The 22,237-nt window shown below is 44.8% G+C and overlaps 1 protein-coding gene, 1 non-coding gene and 1 pseudogene across 4 annotated transcripts in view; 1 reads left to right on the forward strand and 2 right to left on the reverse strand.

Moving 5' to 3' along the window:
- Positions 1 to 1,260: 1,260 nt before the first annotated feature.
- The window catches only part of SF3A3 (splicing factor 3a subunit 3), a 30,693-nt gene continuing 9,716 nt past the window's right edge, over positions 1,261 to 22,237 (reverse strand). For both annotated transcript variants that reach the window (XM_032247022.1, XM_032247023.1), the window contains 9 exons: positions 21,547 to 21,615; positions 21,076 to 21,143; positions 20,803 to 20,910; positions 19,079 to 19,148; positions 13,488 to 13,652; positions 13,274 to 13,384; positions 12,031 to 12,121; positions 5,300 to 5,355; positions 1,261 to 2,521 (listed from right to left, as the gene is read on the reverse strand). In XM_032247022.1, coding sequence (XP_032102913.1) covers positions 2,444 to 2,521; positions 5,300 to 5,355; positions 12,031 to 12,121; positions 13,274 to 13,384; positions 13,488 to 13,652; positions 19,079 to 19,148; positions 20,803 to 20,910; positions 21,076 to 21,143; positions 21,547 to 21,615 — 816 coding nt within the window. In that variant the 3' untranslated portion in view covers positions 1,261 to 2,443. The remainder of the gene's footprint in view (positions 2,522 to 5,299; positions 5,356 to 12,030; positions 12,122 to 13,273; positions 13,385 to 13,487; positions 13,653 to 19,078; positions 19,149 to 20,802; positions 20,911 to 21,075; positions 21,144 to 21,546; positions 21,616 to 22,237) is intronic.
- On the forward strand, positions 4,647 to 4,753 carry LOC116529684. Its single transcript, XR_004259611.1, has one exon. It is a non-coding gene; the product is annotated as a U6 spliceosomal RNA (small nuclear RNA).
- On the reverse strand, positions 14,790 to 15,771 carry LOC116529317 (annotated as a pseudogene). Its single transcript, XR_004259458.1, has one exon. The product of XR_004259458.1 is annotated as a neuronal calcium sensor 1 pseudogene (transcript).

Raw genomic sequence — 22,237 nt, forward strand, 5'->3', positions numbered from 1 at the left:
TCACATGATGACTTCAGTTACTGGGCAAGGGGATGGCAGGACTCCTCAGAACCTGGTCCTACCTCCTTTCCACACTGTAGAGGGAGAGCCCATTAACCCTGGAATCCCAGGTACCCACTCAAGACAGGGCTTTGAGGACTCCCAAAAGCTGGAAAGCTGCAGGTGCGACGCTTGGTAGCCCAGTGCAGCCACTGTTCCGCCGAGCAGTCTGACGGGCCTTCTCTGCACATTTCCCATTCCAAGGTTTTAACTCTTCTCAAATGGCAATGCCTCCTTGCACCTTGGGCCAGGGTCCACTAATCAGTGTTTCTAGTTGGCTCAATTAGGTTTAATTATCCACTCACTCTGCTTCAGCTCATGCCCTGGAGAGGCTGTCCGACTGGAGTCTTGAAGGAGTGAAGGCACAAGGGAACATGAGTTGCACAGGGATGCGTCGAACCAGGAGGGAAAATACCAACCTAAAGTGCCACTGGGGTGGGAGTGGTGAAACTTTACTGCCATGGAAATGACTAGGGCAAAAGATTAGTGTGAGGCAGAGGGCTAGTTCAAGTTGGGATTTTGAGATGGGGTCTGCTGTTACCCAGGTTGGAGTGCAGTGGCATGATCTTGGCTCACTGCAGCCTCCGCCTCCCAGGTTCAAGTGATCCTCCTGCCTTAGCCTCCTGAGTAGGTGGGACTACATGTGCATGCCACCATCCCCGGCTAATTTTTTTTTTAGTAGAGACAGGGTTTTGCCATGTTGGCCAGGATGGTCTTGAACTCCTGACCTCAAGTAATCTGCCAGCCTCGGCCTCCTAAAGTGGCGCCTGGCCTGAGTTGGGATTTATTTTATTTTTCTTCTGAGAGTTTCGCTCATGTCACTTAGGTTGGAGTGCAATGGCGTGATCTCCAGTCACTGCAACCTCTGCCTCCTGTGTTCAAGTGATTCTCCAGCCTCAGCCTCCCAAGTAGCTGGGGTTGCAGGCACCCGCCACCACGCCCAGCTAATTTTTGTATTTTTAGTAGAGATGGGATCTCACATTGTTGGCCAGGCTGGTCTCAAACTCCTGATCTCAGGTGATCCATCCGCCTTGGCCTCCCAAAGTGCTGGGATTACAGGTGTGAGCCATCGCGCCCGGCCATGAGTTGGGATTTTTAAAAGTAGATACATTATTAGGCAGCCTGACTCTGCCTGGGGCAAGTGCAGCACTGGTCCCTGGCGGGTTTTTAGAAAAATAAGATGTAAATCTATAATATAAAGAAAAAGATTAAATTTTTTTAAAAAAGTAATTTATTAAAAAACAATTGAAAGCCTGAGTGTTGAGAGGCAAATGGGGCCTCTGGGGGATCCTGTCCTGCAGCAGGCCTACTTTCAGAGGACTATGCTTAGAAGGCAGATCAGTGCCTTCCTGGCTGCCCTAGTACTTTCCATTTCAGACACCAGATTTGGATCCCGGGGGAGCTGCTCAACTCTACCATGGCTACCTGGGCTCGGAGAGCATGTGAATATTTGCTATAGTCAAGTAGGGATCTTGTAGAAGAAACAGGTAGACAGACCCACCAAAGTCTCTCATTCTGACCTAGCAAGCAGGTGGTGAAGTCACTGCTGGTCCTAGTTGCATTGCATATTGGGGTACAGGCCCATTCCAGCCAGCCAGCTACTTTTTTTGAGATGGGGCCTCACAGTATCACCCAAGCTGGTCTCAAACTCCTAGGCTCAAAGGATACTCTAACCTCAGCCTCCTGAGTAGCTGGGACTACAGTGTGTGCCACCATGCCTACCTTTTTTTTTTTTTTTTTTTTAAATAAGACAGGGTCTCACTATGTTACATAGGCTGATCTCAAGCAACCCTCCTGCCTCAGCCTCCCAAGTAATTGGGACTACAGGCACAAGCCACTGGACCCAGCTCCAACTCCTTTCTTTATGCAAATACAAAAGGCAAACCTTGGTGCCACACTTAGCTCGTAAGTAGCAGCCCCGGCTCCCCCTCCTAGTCCTTCCCTAGTATTTGCATCAGTGGCTAACTAAACTGATAGCAGACCTCATCCTGGGGTAATACTCATTCAGGAAGTAGCAACAAAGGAGGATGGGGAAAGAGCTCAGGTAAGATTTACCTAACATGATGTGTAGTGTAACAGGTGCCCATTAAATCTCAGCTACTATTAAAGTTGGTAAGAAAGAGGTATGGAGGCATTCAGACCTGAAGCACTGAGTTGGTCCATAACCCTGGGCTTCAGAACAAGGCCTGGTTTTATTTTCTGGCAGAATCTTTTTTTAATATAAAACAGATAAAACACATCCCAACCCTGCAATCTGCCAGCATGCCTTGTTTCTACAAGATGCATGCTAGACCATGAGACTACATAGCAAAGGGTCTTTAAGAGGATTTGGTTGGGAGAAATAGAAAAAGCAGATCTTAGGGAAGCCTGGACTAGCCCAAAAGCTGAGCTACATCCCTGAACACTAGAGCAGTCCTTGTCTTTTCAGATCCTCGTATGTCTTCTTATTCACAACATTCCCACTTGAGTCTTCATATTCTTCCTGAAAAGGAAGGGGTACATTTTGTTAGATACATCTCCTAAAAGAAATGTTTGGAACCAATCTCTAGATAACCTGAGCTCATCCTGACCTGCTTCCATGGCATACTCTGGTACACTAAGATTGGAATTCATCTAAGACAGCCTTTCTCAACTGGGGTTCCACAAGAGAATTAAGCCCCACTGCCCAAAAGCAGCCACTGTGTGCAATGAATTAACTTCTCTCCTAGACATCTAGAATGGTATCAGTCATGACCCATCTTTAGGGTATCTAAGAAAATAGTTCACTTAGCTTTCTTTTTGTGTTTAAGATGAGGAACCCTGGTTAAGAAAGGCTGACCTGCCCCAGCCAGTCCCCACAGCGTAACAGGGTCTCCTTGGCAGCTGCATTCTGGAGTCTGGATGTTGCTCTGTAACGACCTTTAATAAAATCTTGTACACACACACACACGCACGCAAAAAAAAAAAAAGGCTGACCTACAACAGCAGTTTGCAAATGGTTCCCAAGAATCCCAGGTTTCTGCCCAGAGACCACCGCAGCGAGTGAAAGAGAGACCAAGAAGTCTGAGCTTCTCCATGTCCAGAGCAATTTTGCTTGATTCTATTCTGTCTTATCCTATTCTATTCTACTTATTTTTTTTGTTTGTTTGTTTTTGTTTTTGAGACAGAGTTTCACTCTTGTTACCCAGGCTGGAGTGCAATGGCGTGATCTTGGCTCACCGCAACCTCCGCCTCCTGGGTTCAAGCAATTCTCCTGACTCAGCCTCCTGAGTAGCTGGGATTACAGGCACGCGCCACCATGCCCAGCTAATGTCTTGTATTTTTAGTAGAGACGGGGTTTCACCGTGTTGACCAGGATGGTCTCGATCTCTTGACCTCGTGATCCACCCGCCTCGGCCTCCCAAAGTGCTGGGATTACAGGCTTGAGCCACTGAGCCCGGCTATTCTACTTATTTTTGAGACAAAGTCTTGCTCTGCTCTGTCAGCCAGGCTGGAGTACAGTAGGACAATCTCGGCATTTATTATTTATTTTTGAGACGAAGTCTTGTTCTGCTCTGTCACCCAGACTGGAGTGCAGGAGCATGATCTCGACTTACTGCAACCTCCACCTCTCAGGTTGTAGAGAGATGGTTTCACCATGTTACTCAGGCTGTTCTCCAACTATTGGGCTCAAACGATCTGCCTTGCATAGGCCTCCCAACGTGGTGTGATTACAGGCATGAGCTGCTGCACCTGGCCCATTTCAAAATTTGAATGGGAGAATAACGTTCCTCCTGCCTCAGTCTCCCAATTAGCTGGGACTACAAGCATGCATCACCACATGTGGCTAATTGTTTCTTTTTTCTGAGACAGAGTCTTCTTGCTCTGTCACCCAGGCTGGAGTGCAGCAGCACAATCTTGGCTCATGCAACCTTCGCCTCCTGGGTTTAAGTGATTCTCATGCCTGGGCCTCCCAAGTAGCTGGAACTACAGGCATGTGCCACCACACCCGCTTATTTTTGTATTTTTAGTAGAGATGGTGTTTCTTCATGTTGGCCAAGCTGGTCTTGCACTCCTGGCCTCAAATGATCTGCCTGCCTCAGCCTCCCAAAGTGCTGGGATTACAAGTGTAAGCCTCGGCGCTTGGCCTAATCTTTTAACTATTTTTTGTAGATACAAAGTTTCACTATGTTCCCCAGGCTAGTTTTAAACTCCTGGCCTCAAGTGATCCTCCTGCTCTGGCCTCCCGAAGTGCTAGGATTACTACTGTGAACAACCACGCCAGCCTACAACCTGTCTTCAGACATGGATTTAACGTTGGACAGTACTGGCCTGGTGTGGTAGCTCATGCCTGTAATACGTGGGAGGCTGAGTTGAGCAGATCACTTGAGGTCAGGAGTTTGAGACCAGCCTAGGCAACATGGCGAAACCCAGGTCTCTGTAAAAAATATAAAAACTAGCGGGGTGTGGTGGCATACACCTGTAGTCCCAGCTACTTGGGAGGCTGAGGTGGGAGGATGGCTTGAGCCCAGGAGGCAGAGGTTATAGTGAGCCAAGGTCGTGCCACTACACTCCAGCCTAGGTGACAGAGCCAGGTCCTGTCTCAAAAAATAAATAAATAAATAAATAAATAAATAAAAAGTTTGACAGTGCTTCCTTTGGTAGCACATATATTAAAATTAGAATGATAGAGAGATGAGTAGCATGGCACTTGTGCAAGGATGACATGGAAATCTATGAAGCATTCCATATTTTAAAATAATAATAAAGTCTGACAAATATAACAAATAAATTAGGCTTACATGTCAAGAGTCAATTTAAGGCTGGGTGTGTGGCTCATGCCTGTAATTCCAGCACTCTGGAAGGCCGAGGTGGGTGGATCACCTGAGGTGAGGAGTTCAAGACCAGTCTGGCCAACATGTCGAAACCCTGTCTCTACTAAAAACACAAAAATTAGCTGAGTGTGGTGGCAGGCACCTGTAATCCCAGCTACTCGGAGGCAGAGGCAGAATTGCTGGAACCTGGGAGGTGGAAGTTATAGTGAGCCAACACTGCACCACTACACTCCAGCCTAGGTGACTGAGAGAGACTCAAAAAAAAAAAAAAAAAAAAAAAAAAAAAAAAAAGGAAAAGTCAATTTATAGATATTGTCACATTATACTCACTGCTGCAGTATACCATTCTATTCTATTCTAGTATTTGCAGATAATTTGCCTGGATCATCTTGCACCTTCCTTCTACGTGGTGGGGGAGCTCTCTATCACTTGACACTATCCCCAACACCATCCATATTAGTACCCACCTCAGTGTCAGGCTGCCATCGTTCTGAAGCCTTCTGCAATTTCAGTTTGGCCCACACTGCAGGATGAGAAATAAACAGCAATCAGGATGGACTGAACATCTGTCGAGTATCCACTGTTATAATCCTCCCTCCCTGACGTTAGGATGCTCCCTGGAAGACTCTGTTTTTGAGATTCTTGCCTACCCCAAACCAGAACTTGGGTTCTGGACCACCTATAGACAAAACCCCTTCCACTGCAAAATTTGTCATGATCTTGCTTTGCTGTAACGGTTGAATCAAATACAACCAAAGACCTCCAAGAACAGAAAACTGATACTCTTGAAGAGTGTTAATGTGGAACAACCTATGAGAATGGGAGAAAGTGACCTTACTTTCTTAATATTTCATATTATTTGTATTCATATATTTCATAATATAAAAATTCTAACAGTTCAATAGCAATCTCTATGAGGGAGAAAAGGTAAAGACATCTGAAAAAACCATCATAGATTCAGAGGGAGTGATCAGACATGTATACATAAGAAAAAAACAAATACAAAACCAGGTAAAGAACAACTTGAATCTTAAATTATGGTGTCAGCAAGGTGAACTCTTAGAACAAATGGCTACATGGAATACAAGAGACAGGTCCACTACCAGAGAGGGAAGATAATAAAATATCAATAGATGATGAGAAAACAGAACTTGATTCTTGTGCTTTCACCTTTTCCATCAAGTAGAATAATTTAAACTTGACCAGACTAGAAGAGAGATAGTTGATGTCTCAGATGGCTGAATAAATAGTAAATGAAACAATATATGATAAAATGCTTAGCTCTGCACCTGGCACATAGGTGCTCAACTAATCATCTTTTCCTTCCTTGCTAATTGCTTTAAATTAACGAAGTCCTCAAGCCCAGATAATATTCACATCAAGAAGGAATGGAGACGTTATCATGTGCTTACTATGTGACAGGGCAGGACCCTGTCATCTCCTTTGTCAAAGCCCTTCAAGAATCTAACCAAGAATTCAAAAAAAATTCATAAAGTGCAACCTATCACCTAAATGGGGATTTCTGGTAGCAATTTCAGAGGGCTCTTTCTTAGCTTTTGGAGAAAAAAAAAAAAAAAAACCAGGCCAGGCGAGGTGGCTCACGCCAGTAATCCCAGCACTTTGGGAGGTCGAGGCGGGAGGATCATGAAGTCATGAGATGGAGCCCATCCTGGCCAACATGGTGAAACCCCATCTCTACTAAAAAATACAAAAATTAGCTGAGCGTGGTAGCACATGCCTGTAGTCCCACCTACTTGGGAGGCTGAGACAGGAGAATCGTTTGAACCTGGGAGGCGGAGACTGGAGTGTGCAGAGATCACGCCACTGCACTCCAGCCTAGGCGACAGAGTGAGGCCCAGTCTCAGGAAAAAAAAAAAAAAGAGAGAGAAGACAGGGGCTGCGTGTGGGTGCAGTAGAAATTGAGGTAGAAATAAAATTACAAATGCTATGTGATGAACCTAAAAAGATCAAGGGAAGCCATGATGGGTAGAAATAATACAATTAAAGCAGTAGCAATAATAACATACATAGGGAGAAACTGATTGACCTAGATAGCTGAATAAGGAGATAAATTCTGAAAGTAATACAACTGAAGAATCATGAACCTGCTAATAATATTCTAAAAATGAATAAATAAAACAACTGTATATGGTTAAGAGAATACAATTTCTTTCAGAAAGTCTCTTAATGACTAACCCTTTAAAAATCTACTTGATGAGAGTGATTTCAAAGAAGTCAGTATGGCGTTGTACAAAGAAAAAAGACTGTTTTAAGACACATATGAGTTTGATCCCTGGCCTTTCCCTCTTCCAAGTTATATGACCTTGGAAAAAGTTACCTAACTTCTCATTTACCTGAGAAGCACGGCTGGCACTTGATAAATGAGATTAGTAATATTAAAATGAAAAGATAAAGGTGACTTTGGATCTTATTCCTGAGACTCTGCAGAAGAGCTCAGAAGCAAAAATGATGCTGACAGCTAACACTTAGTCACTGACTGCATACTATGTTATGTCAGCCAAAGTTATAAATGCTCTGCCTGTATCATCTCATTTAAACTTCAAGACAATTCTGTGAGGTAGGCATATTATTACCATCCACATCTTAGATATGGAAACGGAGGCACTAGGGGAAGTAACTTGTGCAGGGTCCCACTTAGTAAGTGGCAGAGTCACTGACTTGAACCCCAACAGGTTGCTTCTCCAGAGTCTGCATTCTTAATCACATGAAACTGTATTAGAAATGAGGTTTTGAGCCAACTTTACCCTAGAAGCAGAACATATCAAACCATAAAGAACCTGATAGAATCTATTAACCAAGTCCTGTCATAAGGGTAAAGCTCATGACAAGAGATGATGGGAATTTAAAAGCATCTTGTTTTTATAAACAAGATGGTAAGAATAGTGATAGAGACGTTAAACTCGAGTGAATCATGATAATAAGAAAGCATATAATATGTACAGTACTTCACACAATCAGGATATAATCGCTTTTTGTACATAATTCAAACAAATAATATATGCTGATAATAGACAATACGTAATAAGAATCAGTAGAAATAAACCACTTGCTACAACATTAAAATGTTACACTAACATGTTAGAAACATAGCTGTCTATCCTGAATCAAGGACTAGACACAAATACATACATACGTACATAAAACCTATCTAAATGAAGTTTCAAGTCTACTATATAATCTCTACAGAGGAGAAGTATCAACAAATCTAACAAAACCAGCAAAGGAGATGAATACAAATAGATCAATTAACACACTGAGTATAAATGGCTTAACACCTATTTAACAATGAATACTGATGACTGGGTTAAAAAATAGCCAATCTTATTCAGCCTTATATTTGGGAAAAAAAGCAAAAAGAATCTAACATTTGCTGCCAAAACTTTGAGGATTAAGGAAATGATCTATCACAAGGTAACAAGCTAACAGATAAAGAAAATTTTAGCCGGGCACGGTGGCTCACGCCTGTAATCCCAGCACTTTGGAAGGCCGAGGCGGGTGGATCACGAGGTCAAAAGATCGAGACCATCCTGGTCAAAATGGTGAAACCCTATCTCTACAAAAAAAAAAAAAATACAAAAAATTAGCTGGGCATAGTGGCACGTGCCTGTAATCCCAGCTACTCAGGAGGCTGAGGCAGGAGAATTGCCTGAGCCCAGGAGGCGGAGGTTGCGGTGAGCCGAGATCGCGCCATTGCACTCCAGCCTGGGTAACAAGAGCGAAACTCCGACTCAAAAAAAAAAAAGAAAATTTTAAAAAGAAAATGGGAGCGATTAATAAGGTTACAATAGAGCTTGTATAGCTTAACGCAAAAAATACATATAAAACTGACGGAAACACAAGAGATAAAATTTAATTATAACATGTCCCTATCAGAATTAAAAATGAACAGTATCAATATGAAATAGACTGAGCATGGTGGCTCATGCCTGTAATCCCAGCACTTTGGGAGGCCGAGGCAGGTGGATCACAAGGTCAGGAGTTTGAGACCAGCCTGAGCAACATGACGAAATACGAACTCTACTAAAAATACAAAAATTAGGCCGGGCACAGTAACTCACGCTTATAATCCCAGCACTTTGGGACGCTGAGGTGGGTGGATCATGAGGTCAGAAGTTCAAGACCAGCCTAGTCAAGATAGTTAAACCCCATTTCTGCTAAAAATACAAAAATTAGCCAGGCACGGTGGCAGGTGCCTGTAATTCCAGCTACTCGGAGGCTGAGGCAGGAGAACTGCTTAAACCTGGGCAGCAGAGGTTGCAGTGAGCTGAGACTGCGCCACTGCACTCCAGCCTGGGCAATAGAGTGAGAATCTATTTTAAAAAAAAATTCATAGCCAGGCGCGGTGGCTCACGCCTGTAATCCCAGCACTTTGGGAGGCCGAGGCGGGTCAAGAGATCGAGACCATCGTGGCCAACATGGTGAAACCCCATCTCTACTAAAAATACAAAAAATAGCCGGGCATGGTGGCATGTGCCTGTGGTCCCAGCTACTCTGGAGGCTGAGGTGGAAGAATTGCTTGAACCCAGGAGGCGAAGGTTGCAGTGAGCCGAGATTGCACCACTGCACTCCAGCCTAGTGATAAAGCAAGACTCCATCTCAAAAAAAAAAAAAAAAAAAAAAAAAAAAATTCGTTGGAACAGAAAAATAAAACAATTGAAAAAATAAATAAAATTTAAAAAGAAATGAGCTGGGCATGGTGGTGGGCACCTGTAATCCCAGCTACTCGGGAGGCTGAGGCAGAAGAATCACTTGAACCCAGAAGGCAGAGGTTGCAGTGATCTGAGATTGTGCCATTGCACTCCATCCTGGGTGGCAAGACAAGCAAGACTCCATCTCAAATATAAAATAAAATTAAAATTAAAAAATATGGTTGGGTGCAGTGGCTCATGCCTATAATCCCAGCATTTTGTGGGGCTAAGGTGGGAGGACCACTTCAGCCCAGGAGTTTGAGACCAGCCTGGGCAACATAAGGAAACTCCATCTAAACAAACAAAAAAAAGTAGCTGGGCACAGTGGCATATGCTTATAGTCCAAGCTACTTGGGAAGCTGAGGTGGGGGGATTGCTTGAATGCAAAAGGTCAAGGCTGCAATGAGTTGTGATCACACCACTGCACTCCAACCTGGGGAGATCCAGTCACAAAAGAAAAAAAAAAAAAAAAAAAGAAAAGGAAAATAAACTCAGAATTAAAGCACTTGGTTTCCTACCTTGTTATAAGAAGTCAAGAAATTATACAAGTTATTAACTAAAGAATCTCAGTGGTTGGGCACAGTGGCTCATGCCTGTAATCCCAGCACTTTGGGAGGCCAAGGCAGGCGGATCACAAGGTCAGGAGTTCCAGACCAGCCTGACCAACATGGTGAAACCCCTGTCTCTAGTAAAAATTAAAAAATTAGCTGGGCACGGTGGCAGGCACCCGTAATGCCAGCTACTCAGGAAGCTGAGGCAGGAGAATCACTTGAACCCAGAGGCAGAGGTTGCAGTGAGCCGAGATCACACTACTCCACTCCACTCCACCCTACCATAGGTGACAGAGCGAGATTCTGACTCAAAACAAAAAAGAATCTTAGCACAATCCCGCTGAAAAAGTAATCTCTGTCAATATAAACAGTTTCAAGGCCGGGCGCGGTGGCTCACGCCTGTTATCCCAGCACTTTGGGAGGCCGAGGCAAGTGGATCACGAGGTCAAGAGATCGAGACCATCCTGGTCAACACGGTGAAACCCCGTCTCTACTAAAAAACTACAAAAAATCAGCTGGGCATGGTGGCGCGTGCCTGTAATCCCAGCTACTCAGGAGGCTGAGGCAGGAGAATTGCCTGAACCCGGGAGGCGGAGGTTGCGGTGAGCCAAGATTGCGCCATTGCACTCCAGCCTGGGTAACAAGAGCGAAACTCCGTCTCAAAAAAAAAAAAAAAAAAACAAAAAACAAAAAACAAAAAACAGTTTCAAATGACAGAGAAATTGTAGTATGTTGCAGGCTGGGTGAGGCTCATGTCGCAATCCCAGCACTTTGGGAGGCCAAGGCAGGGAGACTGCTTGCGTACAGGACTTTGAGACCAGCCTGGACAACATAGTGAAACACCATCTCTACAAAAAAATATAAAAACTAGCCAGGCATGGTGGCACATGCCTGTAGTCCCACTGACTTGGGAATCTGAGGTGGGAGGATCACTTGAGCCTCGGAGGCAGAGACTGCAGTAAGCTGTGATTGCACCACTGCACTCTACCATGGGCAACCGAATTGGAAGCCCAAGGTTCCAGCTGCCCAAGCTGCTGAACAGCCTGCTAAGAACAACAGAGAGTAAAGTTCCTGTAAATTAACAAAATAAAATACCTTATTTCTGTCAAACCAGACAACAGTGAAATATGATATAGATCTACTGAAAAGAAAAAAAAAAGCCAGGCCAGGTGTGGTGGCTAATGCCTGTAATTCCAGCACTTTGGGAAGCCGAGGCAGGCAGGTCACCTGAGGTCAGGAGTTTGAGACCAGCCAGGCCAACATGGTGAATCCCTGTCTCTACTAAAAATACAAAAATTAGCTGGGTGTGGTGACGGGCACCTGTAATCCCAGCTACTCAAGAGACTGAGGCAGGAGAATCACTTCAGCCTGGGAGGCAGAGCTTGCAGTGAGTCTCGATCATGCCACTGCACTCCAGCCTGGGTGATAGATAGCGAGACTCTGTCTCAAAAAAATAAAAAAAGGCTGGGCGCGGTGGCTCAAGCCTGTAATCCCAGCACTTTGGGAGGCCAAGGCGGGTGGATCACGAGGTCAAGAGATCGAGACCATCCTGGTCAACACGGTGAAACCCCGTCTCTACTAAAAATACAAAAAATTAGCTGGGCATGGTGGCGCGTGCCTGTAATCCCAGCGACTCAGGAGGCTGAGGCAGGAGAATTGCCTGAACCCGGGAGGTGGAGGTTGCGGTGAGCCGAGATCGCGCCATTGCACTCCAGCCTGGGTAACAAGAGCGAAACTCCGTCTCAAAATAAATAAATAAATAAATAAAAATAAAAATAAAAAAAAATAAAAAATGCAATAATTATACAACTGTCCTAGATTTTACATATCTACAACCTACTGCCTTTAATCCCAGATACACAGGTTATTAGCATGCTGACTTGAAGGAGGAGAGGCCATTTGTACTGGCCTAGGAGACAGTAAATAAACCTTACTTACAGGAGACAGCATCTTCAATCTGTGTCACATTAGCAAAGTGAGCAGTGTTTGGGATGCCCAAACACCTCATGCCATGAGCATGACGCCATTCCTGGGAGAAGAGAGAAGCAAAAGGACCATGTGAAATCGGAATAGCTGAACACAGAGCACTAGCCCCATTCTACTCATAAATCCTAACATGGCCCTTTGCAAGACTCCACCTAAAGGCAGCATTCCTTGTGTTTCATGTTTGTAAACAGCTGGCTGTGACTAACAAAAGGCTGGTATTTCAAAGCAGCATTGCACTGTTTGCCTCACTGGGCTGGCTTGTAAGCCTAGAGACAGTAGTCTTACACATAAAATTTCTGGGTGAAGATCACAGGAAAATATCACAACTCTAACTACATCTCCCATGCTGCGGGAGAACCTACCAAAGCCCCAGCAACTCTGAACACCTGAATGAATACGGGTTACTAATGGCAGGTCAGCATCATCTTTGTTAGGCATAATGATGTGGTAAAACATGACGGCAGTTCTGGCTGAGGGATGGTAAATGGCATGTGGGTTTTATCCTGGATGTCAACTCCAACCATTGGAGGTGGTGCTGAGAAATATTCAGAACTCACTCATGGGTTCAGCAAAAGAGACCCAGGATCAATTAGTAATATGTATGACTCAGAGATGGGGAGAGGAGTTCATATAAATTCATCATCCTTGGTCTAGCATAAATCTTTTCCATTCTGTAATATTTCTTTCCAAAGTGTAAGAACTGAAAGTAGAGCCTAGTTAGAGGTGAGCCCACTTACAGCAGCACCATCTGAACAATGCCCTGTCTCAAGAATAGCTTGATAAGTAACAGCCCCTTTGTTTTCTCAGAGAGGCAAAGGCCCATTTAAGATCCAAAAGAGATCAGTCAGTTCCATTTTCAGTCCTGAGTATTAGCAATGGGGTAGAGAAATAACCAAGTCAAAATTGATCTAAAATGCTAGCAAAAAACAAAAAGAGAAGTCTAAGAGCAGGCAAGAGAAAACCAAATGAGGTTCAAAGAGCAGAGTGGTAGAATTCCTCCAAAAACTGTCTCAGGTATTTAAGACTAACACTGGTGCCAAAAGTCAAATGCCATGGGCTGGATTTTAAAACCATCCTTTTCTGATTCCCTTCAGCTCTGGACACCAGTGGTCCACATGGGCTGCTCCTACTCTCTTCTCTAAAAGTCTAATGTTTTCACTTCAATTCCCAGGAAAAATGGCTCTGAATTTCTTACAGCAAAGTGTCGCTGGAAGGCTTTGGGCCCTCGGTAGGTGTAGTTTCCACAAATCTCACAGTTGTAGTTGATATTTAGGCCATGAAGTTTATATAGCCAGTAGGGAATGGGCTAAAAAAGAAAAACAAAAAACAAAACCAACATGAAGTATTAGCTTACTAAACTCTGCTTCCAAAATGGGGAATGGTGAGAAAGTGGTAGTGCTGAGACTTACTTTGCCATCCCAGCCAAGTGGCAGGTTCTTGGGGTTGTAAATGATCTCATTCTCTTCATCTTCACTCTCACTCTCACTAATCTGCTCTTCTTCCTCCTCTTCTCGCTCTTCTCCTGTCCTTGCTTGCTTGCGTTGTACATTTTCATGAGTGAGATGTCGCTGTTCCTGAGGCAGGTCCATAAATGAAAAGTTAGAAAAAAGTAGTGCAGAAGAGGCCAGGCGTGGTGGCTCACACCTGTAATCCCAGGCACTTTGGGAGGTCAAGGCAGGTGGATCACCTAAGGTCATGAGTTCGGAACCAGCCTGACCAACATAGAGAAAACCTGTCTTTACTAAAAATAAAAAATTAGCCAGGCATGGTGGTGCATGTCTATAATTCCAGCTACTCAGGAGGCTGAAGCAGAACTGCTTGGGTCTGTGAGGTGCAGGTTGTGGTAAGCTGAGATCGCACCACTGCACTCCAGCCTTGGCAACAAGAGTGAAACTCTGTCTCAAAAGAAAAACAAAAAACAAACAAACGAAAAAAAACAGTGCAAGATAAGAAGGGGAAATTTCCTGTTGCTGATCCCTTACTTCCAAGGATAAGGTTCTTTCTTCTAGAATAAAGGAAAATCTTGCCTTTCTATCAGAACTCCTTAACAGCAGGCCCTACTTGATCCCAAAGAAAAAAGTCTAAGGTTTTAGCTCACTTGCCTAATTTCTCATCTGAGGCTATTACAGAACAGAAAACAGTCTCATCTATTCTGACTCTAAAATATTTCCTGGCTGGGTGTGGTGGCACACACCTGTAATCTCATCACTTTGAGAGCCTAAGGTGGGAGAATCATTTGAAGCCAAGAGTTTGACATCAGCCTTGGCAACACAGTGGGACCATCTCTACAAAATAATTAAAAATTAGCTAGGCATGGTGGTGTGCACCTGTGGTCCCAGCTACTTAGGGGGCTGAGGCAGGAGGACTGCTTGAGGCCAGGAGTTTGAGGAAGCAGTGAGCTATGATCCTGCCATTGCATTCCAGCCTGGGTGACAGAGCAAGAACCTTTCTCTTTTTTTTTCCTTTCCCCCCAAAAAACCATCATCCTCATAATGAATCATCCTAGCCACACAGGTGGTTTTGCTGCTAAAAGATGGGACGACAAATAACATGGACCAGGCAGAACCCCCGATACCCCCGGCCCGCCCACAGCCTCTCTGGCTGCCGAGGGGCGAGGGACAGGGGACAGGCAGAGTTCTCTGAGGTTCCCAGGCCTTCTCCCCATCTGTCAGTCTGTGTCTTCTAGGATAGAAGGTAGTTGCTTTTTTTTCCCTTTTAAAACGTCTGTTTGAAATAAAAAACAAAAGCACACGCGCAAGAGAGCGGGAGGAACGAAGACGCAGCCGGTGAGGCAGCCGAGTCCTTGGTTTTGCAGAGGGCTGTAGCCTTTTCCATTTCGCGTTGCCGTTTTCTGGACAAGCAGAGGTTGCTGGCAATTGGAGCCGGTGGCTTCAGGCAGCGGGTGGGTGCGGGGCAGGGGAGAGGAGAGCCGGTGCCTCCCGGGTCAAGGGCAGCCGGCTGTGTGAATGCGGAAGAAGGCTGGGTGGGCACACGGGGGTGGTGTCATGGCTGAGGCGGCCTCATGGCACAGGAGGAGGTGAGTGGTTCCCAGGCATCCCGCTCCGGCTTGGCCCGGGACTATACCAGCCCATCGTAGAGGGACAGCGCCTGCACGATGGACAGGTCCCCCTTGGACCCTTCCTGCAACTCCTGCAGGGTCAGCTTCCCGTCGGCATTCTTGTCCATCATGGCAAAGATCCGGTCCACTCTCTTTTCTGGAGTGTTCTCCTCCTCTGGGAGCTCCACAGTGTTCCCCACCATCTGGTAAATGGCGTCCACAATGTCCAGCATCTCATTCCTGGTGATGTAGCCGTCGTTGTCCAAGTAGTTTGAAGGCCCACCGCAGCTTCTCATCCAGAGTCCCCCTCGAGGTCACCGACAGCACCTAGATGAACTCGGAGAACTCGATCCGCCCATCCTTGTTTTCATCAAAGACGTTAAAAACAAACGTGGCAAACTTGGTGGGGTCTCCAAACGGGAAGAATTGCTTGTAGATCTTCTGGAAGCCTGCTGCATCAAGCTGTCCACTGGGGCAATCCTTGATGAAGTCTTTGTACCACTGCTGGACCTCCTTCTCAGTAAAGTAGGTCTTCCTGGTCAGCTCCTCCACAACTTCGGGCTTCAACTTGCTGTTGGATTTCCCCATCCTCAGTGGCCGCAGCCCCCGCCCCCCGGGCTGGACCCAGTCGGAGCTCCCAGCAGGAGCTGCTGGGCCGAGCCAGGCTTTTTTTTTTTTTTTTTTTTTAAGATGGGGTTTCACCATGTTGGTCAGGCTGGTCTTGAACTCCTGACCTCAGGTGATCCACCCGCCTTGGCCTCCAAAGGGCTTGCATTAGAGGTGTGAGCTACCACGCCCGGTCCCCAAGATACTTTCTCTAAAAAATATTAATAATAAAATTAAAAAAATATAAAATATTTCCTTAACCAGGACTTTCTTCTCCTTTCCTCACCAACATGACCACTTGCCTTGAGTCTCTCCTCATTCCAGTCCAATTTCCATTTTGCTACCAGGTTTATCTGTTTAAAAATCCAAATCTATGGCCGGGCGCAGTGGCTCACACCTGTAATCCCAGCACTTTGGGAGGCTGAGGCGGGTGGATCACCCAAGGTCAGGAGTTTAAGACCAGCCTGACCAATATGGTGACCAAAATCCGTCTCTAAAATATAAAATATAAAATTGGCCGGGCGTGGTGGCTCACTCCTGTAGTCCCAGCACTTTGGGAGGCTGAGGTGGGCAGATTGTGAGGTCAAGAGATTGAGAACATCCTGGCCAACATGGTGAAGCCCCATCTTTACTAAAAAATACAAAAATTATCTTCTCACACAACTAATGTGAAAGTTTGAAAAACAAAACAAAACAGAACAAAAAGAATAAACAAAACAAAACAAAAAACAAAAAAAATTAGCTGGGAGTAGTGGCAGGTGTGGGTGATTCCAGCTACTTGGGAGGCTGAGGCAGGAGAATTGCTTAAACCCAGAGGCGGAGGTTGCAGTGAGCCAACATTGCACCACTGCATCCCAGCCTGGGCGATAGAGACTCTGTCTCAAAAAAAAAAAAAAAAAAAAAAAAAAAAAAAAAAATCCAAACCTGTGGCACACTATCCTACTTAGAGAACTTCTATTGGCTTCCTACTGCTTATAAGGTAAAGTCCAAATTTCCAACATAAGTCTCTCAAGTTTTCTCTCACCATTCCCCCCTCACAAGTCATATTCCAGGCACACTACATTTCTCATTTCATGAACACATAATTTTATCTAATACTGTTGTATCTTTGTGTTTGCTGTTTCCTCTACCAGGAACTTTTTCTTCTCCCTCTTTCTACTTAGAAAGCTCAACCTCACTGTATTAAGATATGTATCATATTATATTACAATTATTTGTCTCCCTTCACCACAAAATGAGTTTCTCAAGGGCAAGAGGCTGTGTCATAGTCACTATTGTACCAAAAAAATTCACATAATGTCCAAAATCCGACATCAACAAATAGTGTAATAATGGCAAAAATTTTACCAGTTCATAGTGAGAGTAACTTTCTGTAAAGTGTTTGGCTGGAACTAGTTGGAATTCTGAAGAAAATAGTGCCATCTCCTGGCAGGGAAAACAAAATGCTCTTAAAGGAGGGAGAGGCCAGCCCTGATAGATCCCACCTATAACCCCAGCACTTTGGGAGGCCAAGGCGAGAGGATCACTTGAGTCCAGGAATTCAAGACCAGCCTGGCCAACATGGCAAAACCCTATCTCTACCAAAAATACAAAAATTGACCAGGTATGGTGGCGCCTACCTGTAGTCCAAGCTACTGGGGAGGCTGAGACATAAGAATCACTTGAACCTGGGAGGCAGTGAGCCGAGATCACGCCACTGCACCCCAGCCTGGGTGACAGAGTGAGACACTATTTCAAAAAAAAAAAAAAAAAAAAGGGCCAGGTGTGGTGGCTCACATCTGTAATCCCAGCACTTTGGGAGGCCAAGGTGGGCAGATCACTTGAGGCCAAGAATTCAAGAGCAGCCTGTTCAACATGATGAAACCCCATCTCTACTAAAAAAGACAAAAATTAGCCAGGTGTGGTGGCACATGCCTGTAGTCCCAGCTACTCGGGAGGCTGAGGCAGGAGAAGGGCTTGAACCCAGGAGGTGGAGGTTGTAGTAAGCTGAGATTGCGCCACGGCACTCCAGCCTGGGTGACAGAGTGAGACTCTGTCTCAAAAAAAAAAAAAAAGAAGGGAGAGAGTTGACAAACCTCATGTCAAGGGCATGATTTTGTCAGTGGCCTCCTAGCCACCTTTACAGGACTGGCAGCACAGCCAAGCATAGCCAAAGTTCATAGCGAAGAGTATGTCTCTACAATATCCAATGTCTAGCTAGCCTTTTACTGAAAGCAGTCGTAACAGAATCACAGCTGACTAGTTCTACAGCTATTATATAGATGGTCCTCAAACAAGGGCAGAATGAAAATGTCCACAGCAATTAACAAAAATACGTAAACAAGCTATCTGACCCAGAGCCATCCACTCAAAGGACCATGTGAGTGTGTGTAAAGGGAAAGGCTCTGAAAGTTAAAAATTGGGCCAGGCGCAGTGGCTCATGCCCGTAATCCCAGCACTTTGGGAGGCCGAGACGGGTAGATCATGAGGTCGGCCTGGACAATATAGTGAAACCCCGCCTCTACTAGAAACACAAAAAATTAGCTGGGCGTAGTGGCGCATGCCTTTAGTTCCAGCTACTCAGGAGTCTGAGGCAGAAGAATCACTTGAACCCGGGAGGCGGAGGTTGCAGTGAGCCGAGATTGCCTGGGTGACAAAGCGAGACTCTGTCTCAAAAAAGAAAGAAAAGAAAAAAGAAAAAGAAAGAAACTCTACACAGTGGCTCTGGAGGAAAGACACTGAACATCTTCTCTGGATGATTAGTGCTGCCTTTTCTTCCTGGAAAGAGATTTATTTTCCTCCTACTCCTCTCCCTACTTTCTCTCTGAGATAAGCATCTTGGTCAGGCTAAGCCCTTTTTTACCCCAACCCACACTTCAGCTCGTCCTGAAATATTCAAGGAGAACATTCACTGCCAGCTTTGTACTACTAATACTCTAGCCCTACTAAGTTTCTCACAATCTTATGAACATATAAGTCAATGCCTTTTCGTAAGTCATAATTGAAAGGCTGCTGCGAGTAGCATGTTACCTGCTACAAAGTGTCTGCTTTGTGGGCCACCCCTGAGTATTTTCTGAAGCCCAGGCAAAGAACTTGCACTATTCTGGACATTATATTAAGAAGGGACTCTCTTCTCCATGCCTGGCCTTATGGGAATTGGGCAACTTTGGGTGTATCATCTAACAACAGAATACGAACTTACTCAAGAGCCTGGTACCCTGACCTCTATTTTGTGCCGTACTAGTTTATCACCTATCCATTCCTCTTTTGAACCTAGAGAAAAAAATATCTTCAGTAAGTTCCTCTCTCTTTAACTCCCGTACTTTATAGCATTTTCCACTTTCAGCAGTCACTTACCCCAAGAATCTCTACATATTCATAGATTTGGGCTTCTAGAAAAGCAATGTCTTTGTTCCTCTCAGTGTCTCTGAGAAAAAGAAACAAGCCGTTATCACTCAAGGATTCTCTCTCCGTTGCTTTGTTCCCTATATCTGGGAACACTTATTGCACAACTGCATTAAAAATTATAAGCACATGAAAAATACCACCCTATGAAAGCAAATGCTCTGTTCATCTCATGACTCTGACAGAAATACTGAAGGTATTTCTTAGAATGCATGGAGGCTTCCTCTATGCCCTCATCTAGAAGGTGAAAGACATATCAAGAGCACTTACATTTCCATCATTATAATCTACAAAAAAATGTGATATAGAAGAGCAAGCTCTGCAGTAAGTAGACCTGGGCCCAAATCCTGACTCTGCTACTTAGAACAATGAGAGAGTAGACCCATGCCATAACTTTTCTGAGTCCTTATCTGCAAAAACTCAGGATAACAACTACTTTTCAGGGTTGTTGTAAGAATTAGAAAAAAACATGCATTAAGAAAATGGGCCAGGCACAGTGGCTCATGCCTGTAATCCCAGCACTTTGGGAGGCTGAGGCAGGAGGATCGCTTGAGGTCAGGCATTCAGAACTAGCCTGGCCAACATGGTGAAACCCCATCTCTACTAAAAATACAAAAATTAGGCAGGTGCAATGGCTCATGCCTGTAATCCCAGCACTTTAGAAGGCCAAGGCAGGTAGATCACCTGAGGTGAGTTCAAAACCAGCCTGGCCAACATGGTGAAACCCTGTCTCTACTAAAAATACAAAAATTAGGTGGGCACAGTGGTTCACACCTGTAATCCCAGCACTTTGGGAGGCCAAGGCAGGTGGATTGCCTGAGGTCAGGAGTTCAAAACCAGCCTGGCCAACATGGTGAAACCCTGTCTCTACGAAAAATTAGCCAGGCATGGTGACAGGTGCCTGTAATCCCAGCTACTCAAGAGGCCGAGGCAGCAGAATTGCTTGAACCTGGGAGGCAGAGGTTGCAATAAGCCAAGATCGTGCTAATACACTCCAGCCTGGGCAACAGAGTGAGACTTCGTTTCAAAAAAGAAAAAAAAAAATTCCCTCAGCTGGGTGCTGTGGCTCACACCTATAATCCCAGCACTTTGGGAGGCCAAGGTGGGTGAATCACTTAAGCTCAGGAGATGCAGACCAGCATGGGCAACATGACGAAATCCATCTCTACTAAAAATACAAAAAATCAGCCAGGTGTAGTGGTGCACACCTGTAGTCCCAGTTACTCAGGAGGTTGAGAAAGTGAATCCCTTGAACCCGGGAGGTGAAGGCTACAGATTGCACCATGGAACTCCGGCTTGGGTGACAGAGTGAAACTCCGTGTCAAAATAAAAAGAAAAGACCCTGTATAAGTATGTAGTTCAAGAATTAGATTCAAATTTCATTACCAAAAATAAGCTTAGAAAAATATTTTTTGGCTGGGCGCAGTGGCTCACGCATGTAATCCCAGCACTTTGGGAGGCCGAGGCCGGCGGATTACGAGGTCAGGAGTTCGAGATCAGCCTGGCCAATATGGTGAAACCCCATCTCTGCTAAAAACACAAAAGAGCAGACTGAATCTGTCAACCAATAATGGGGATAAAGCAGACTCTGCTTTAAAATCTCCACTGTGGTTAAAAATTCTGCATGGGAATAACATTCAACAGCCACAAAGAGAGGTGCTACCCCAGCCACTCACCGCTTGGTGCCCTTTGACTTGGGATTTTTGGCAAACAAAGAGGTATCAAGTGACTCCAGGGACTTTCCTTTGGTGCTGAATAGTCTCTGGGCTCGCTCTTCTAGGGTCCTAAGGAGACAGAATGGGCAAAGGATTTCAGGGTTACTTTACCATACAGGCTTGCTTATTTTTGCAGTGTGGAGCAACAGAAAAAAATATGTAATCAGAGCTACTTAGAAGACTGTGCAAACACATAGTTAATCAAACAGTTTTGATAGAAAAACCATTCCTTACCCGCCACATTTCAAGCCTAAAGCTAAGAGAGCAGATTTCAATCTGTCCAAACCCAGAGAGGCCAACTCCTGTACAAAGAGAAAAATTACAATATTACATTAAGATTTTTGGGAAACAAATGCAGGCCAGTGGGTGGGTGTTCCTGAGGCTGTGGCGGGACCACACATTTCATAGCCGATCTGGCAGTAAGTCTAAACTCTCTAGAGGACTGAGCCTATAGTCATCTTCAGACTTAAACATACTGGTAGTAACTATAACCGTGACTACAGCTTAATGTAGTTAGAAAGATTATTTCAGTTTCCCAAGTAGTTAATTATTTTCTTCTTTTTACCTTGCTACCTTCTTTGTAGATTCTTGATCCCAGGAAATAGTGCCTTATCACAACACAACCACAGTATTAAAGACAGGAGAGCAAGTGGTCCCTCTGAAAGATAGACAGGGAGAACACTACTACTGCTGAAGGAAACATACCTCCCAGGAGGAGAATGCGGAGAGGTCAAGATGGGCTCCAGCATGGGTCAGAGCACTGCTTGTCTCTTTCTGGAAAGAACAACAATATGTTAGTTATTAAGATCCAGGTTTATGCATTGGAACCAAATCAAAAAAAAAAAAAAAAGATCCAGGTTTAGGCCAGGCATAGTGGCTCACAACTATAATCTCAACACTTTGGGAGGCTAAGGTGGATGGATTGCTTGAGCTCAGAAGTTAAGAGATCAGCCACAGGAACATGGTGGAACCCCATCCCTACAAAAAAATACATGAATTAGGTGGGTATGGTGGCATGTGCCAGCTACTCAGGAGTCTAAAGTGGGAGGATCTCCTGAGCCCTGGCAGTTGAGGCTGCAGCAGTGAGGTATGATTGTGCCACTGCACTCCAGCCTAGGAGCCAGATGGAGAATTTGCTTCCAAAAAACAAACAAAACAATAAAACAGGTTTAGGATGAAGGTAAGGTTGGTTCACATTCTCTGCCTGGAGAGTTCAGGAAAAACTCATGTTTATCCCCACAAGCAAGAATATAGATTCCCAACATATGATCGAATGAGCTTTTGGTCAGCAGAAACCACACAGCAGTAATGATGTGATTGGTGAAAATCTGGGCATAGTCCAAGGCAAGTGGGCCCTGATAATCTTGCTCCAAAGTACACACAAAAAAACCTAGCA

This window comes from Sapajus apella, unplaced genomic scaffold (assembly GCF_009761245.1).
Source record: "Sapajus apella isolate SASKATOON/1434 unplaced genomic scaffold, GSC_monkey_1.0 scaffold62, whole genome shotgun sequence".
In the NCBI taxonomy this organism is placed as follows: Eukaryota; Metazoa; Chordata; class Mammalia; order Primates; family Cebidae; genus Sapajus; species Sapajus apella.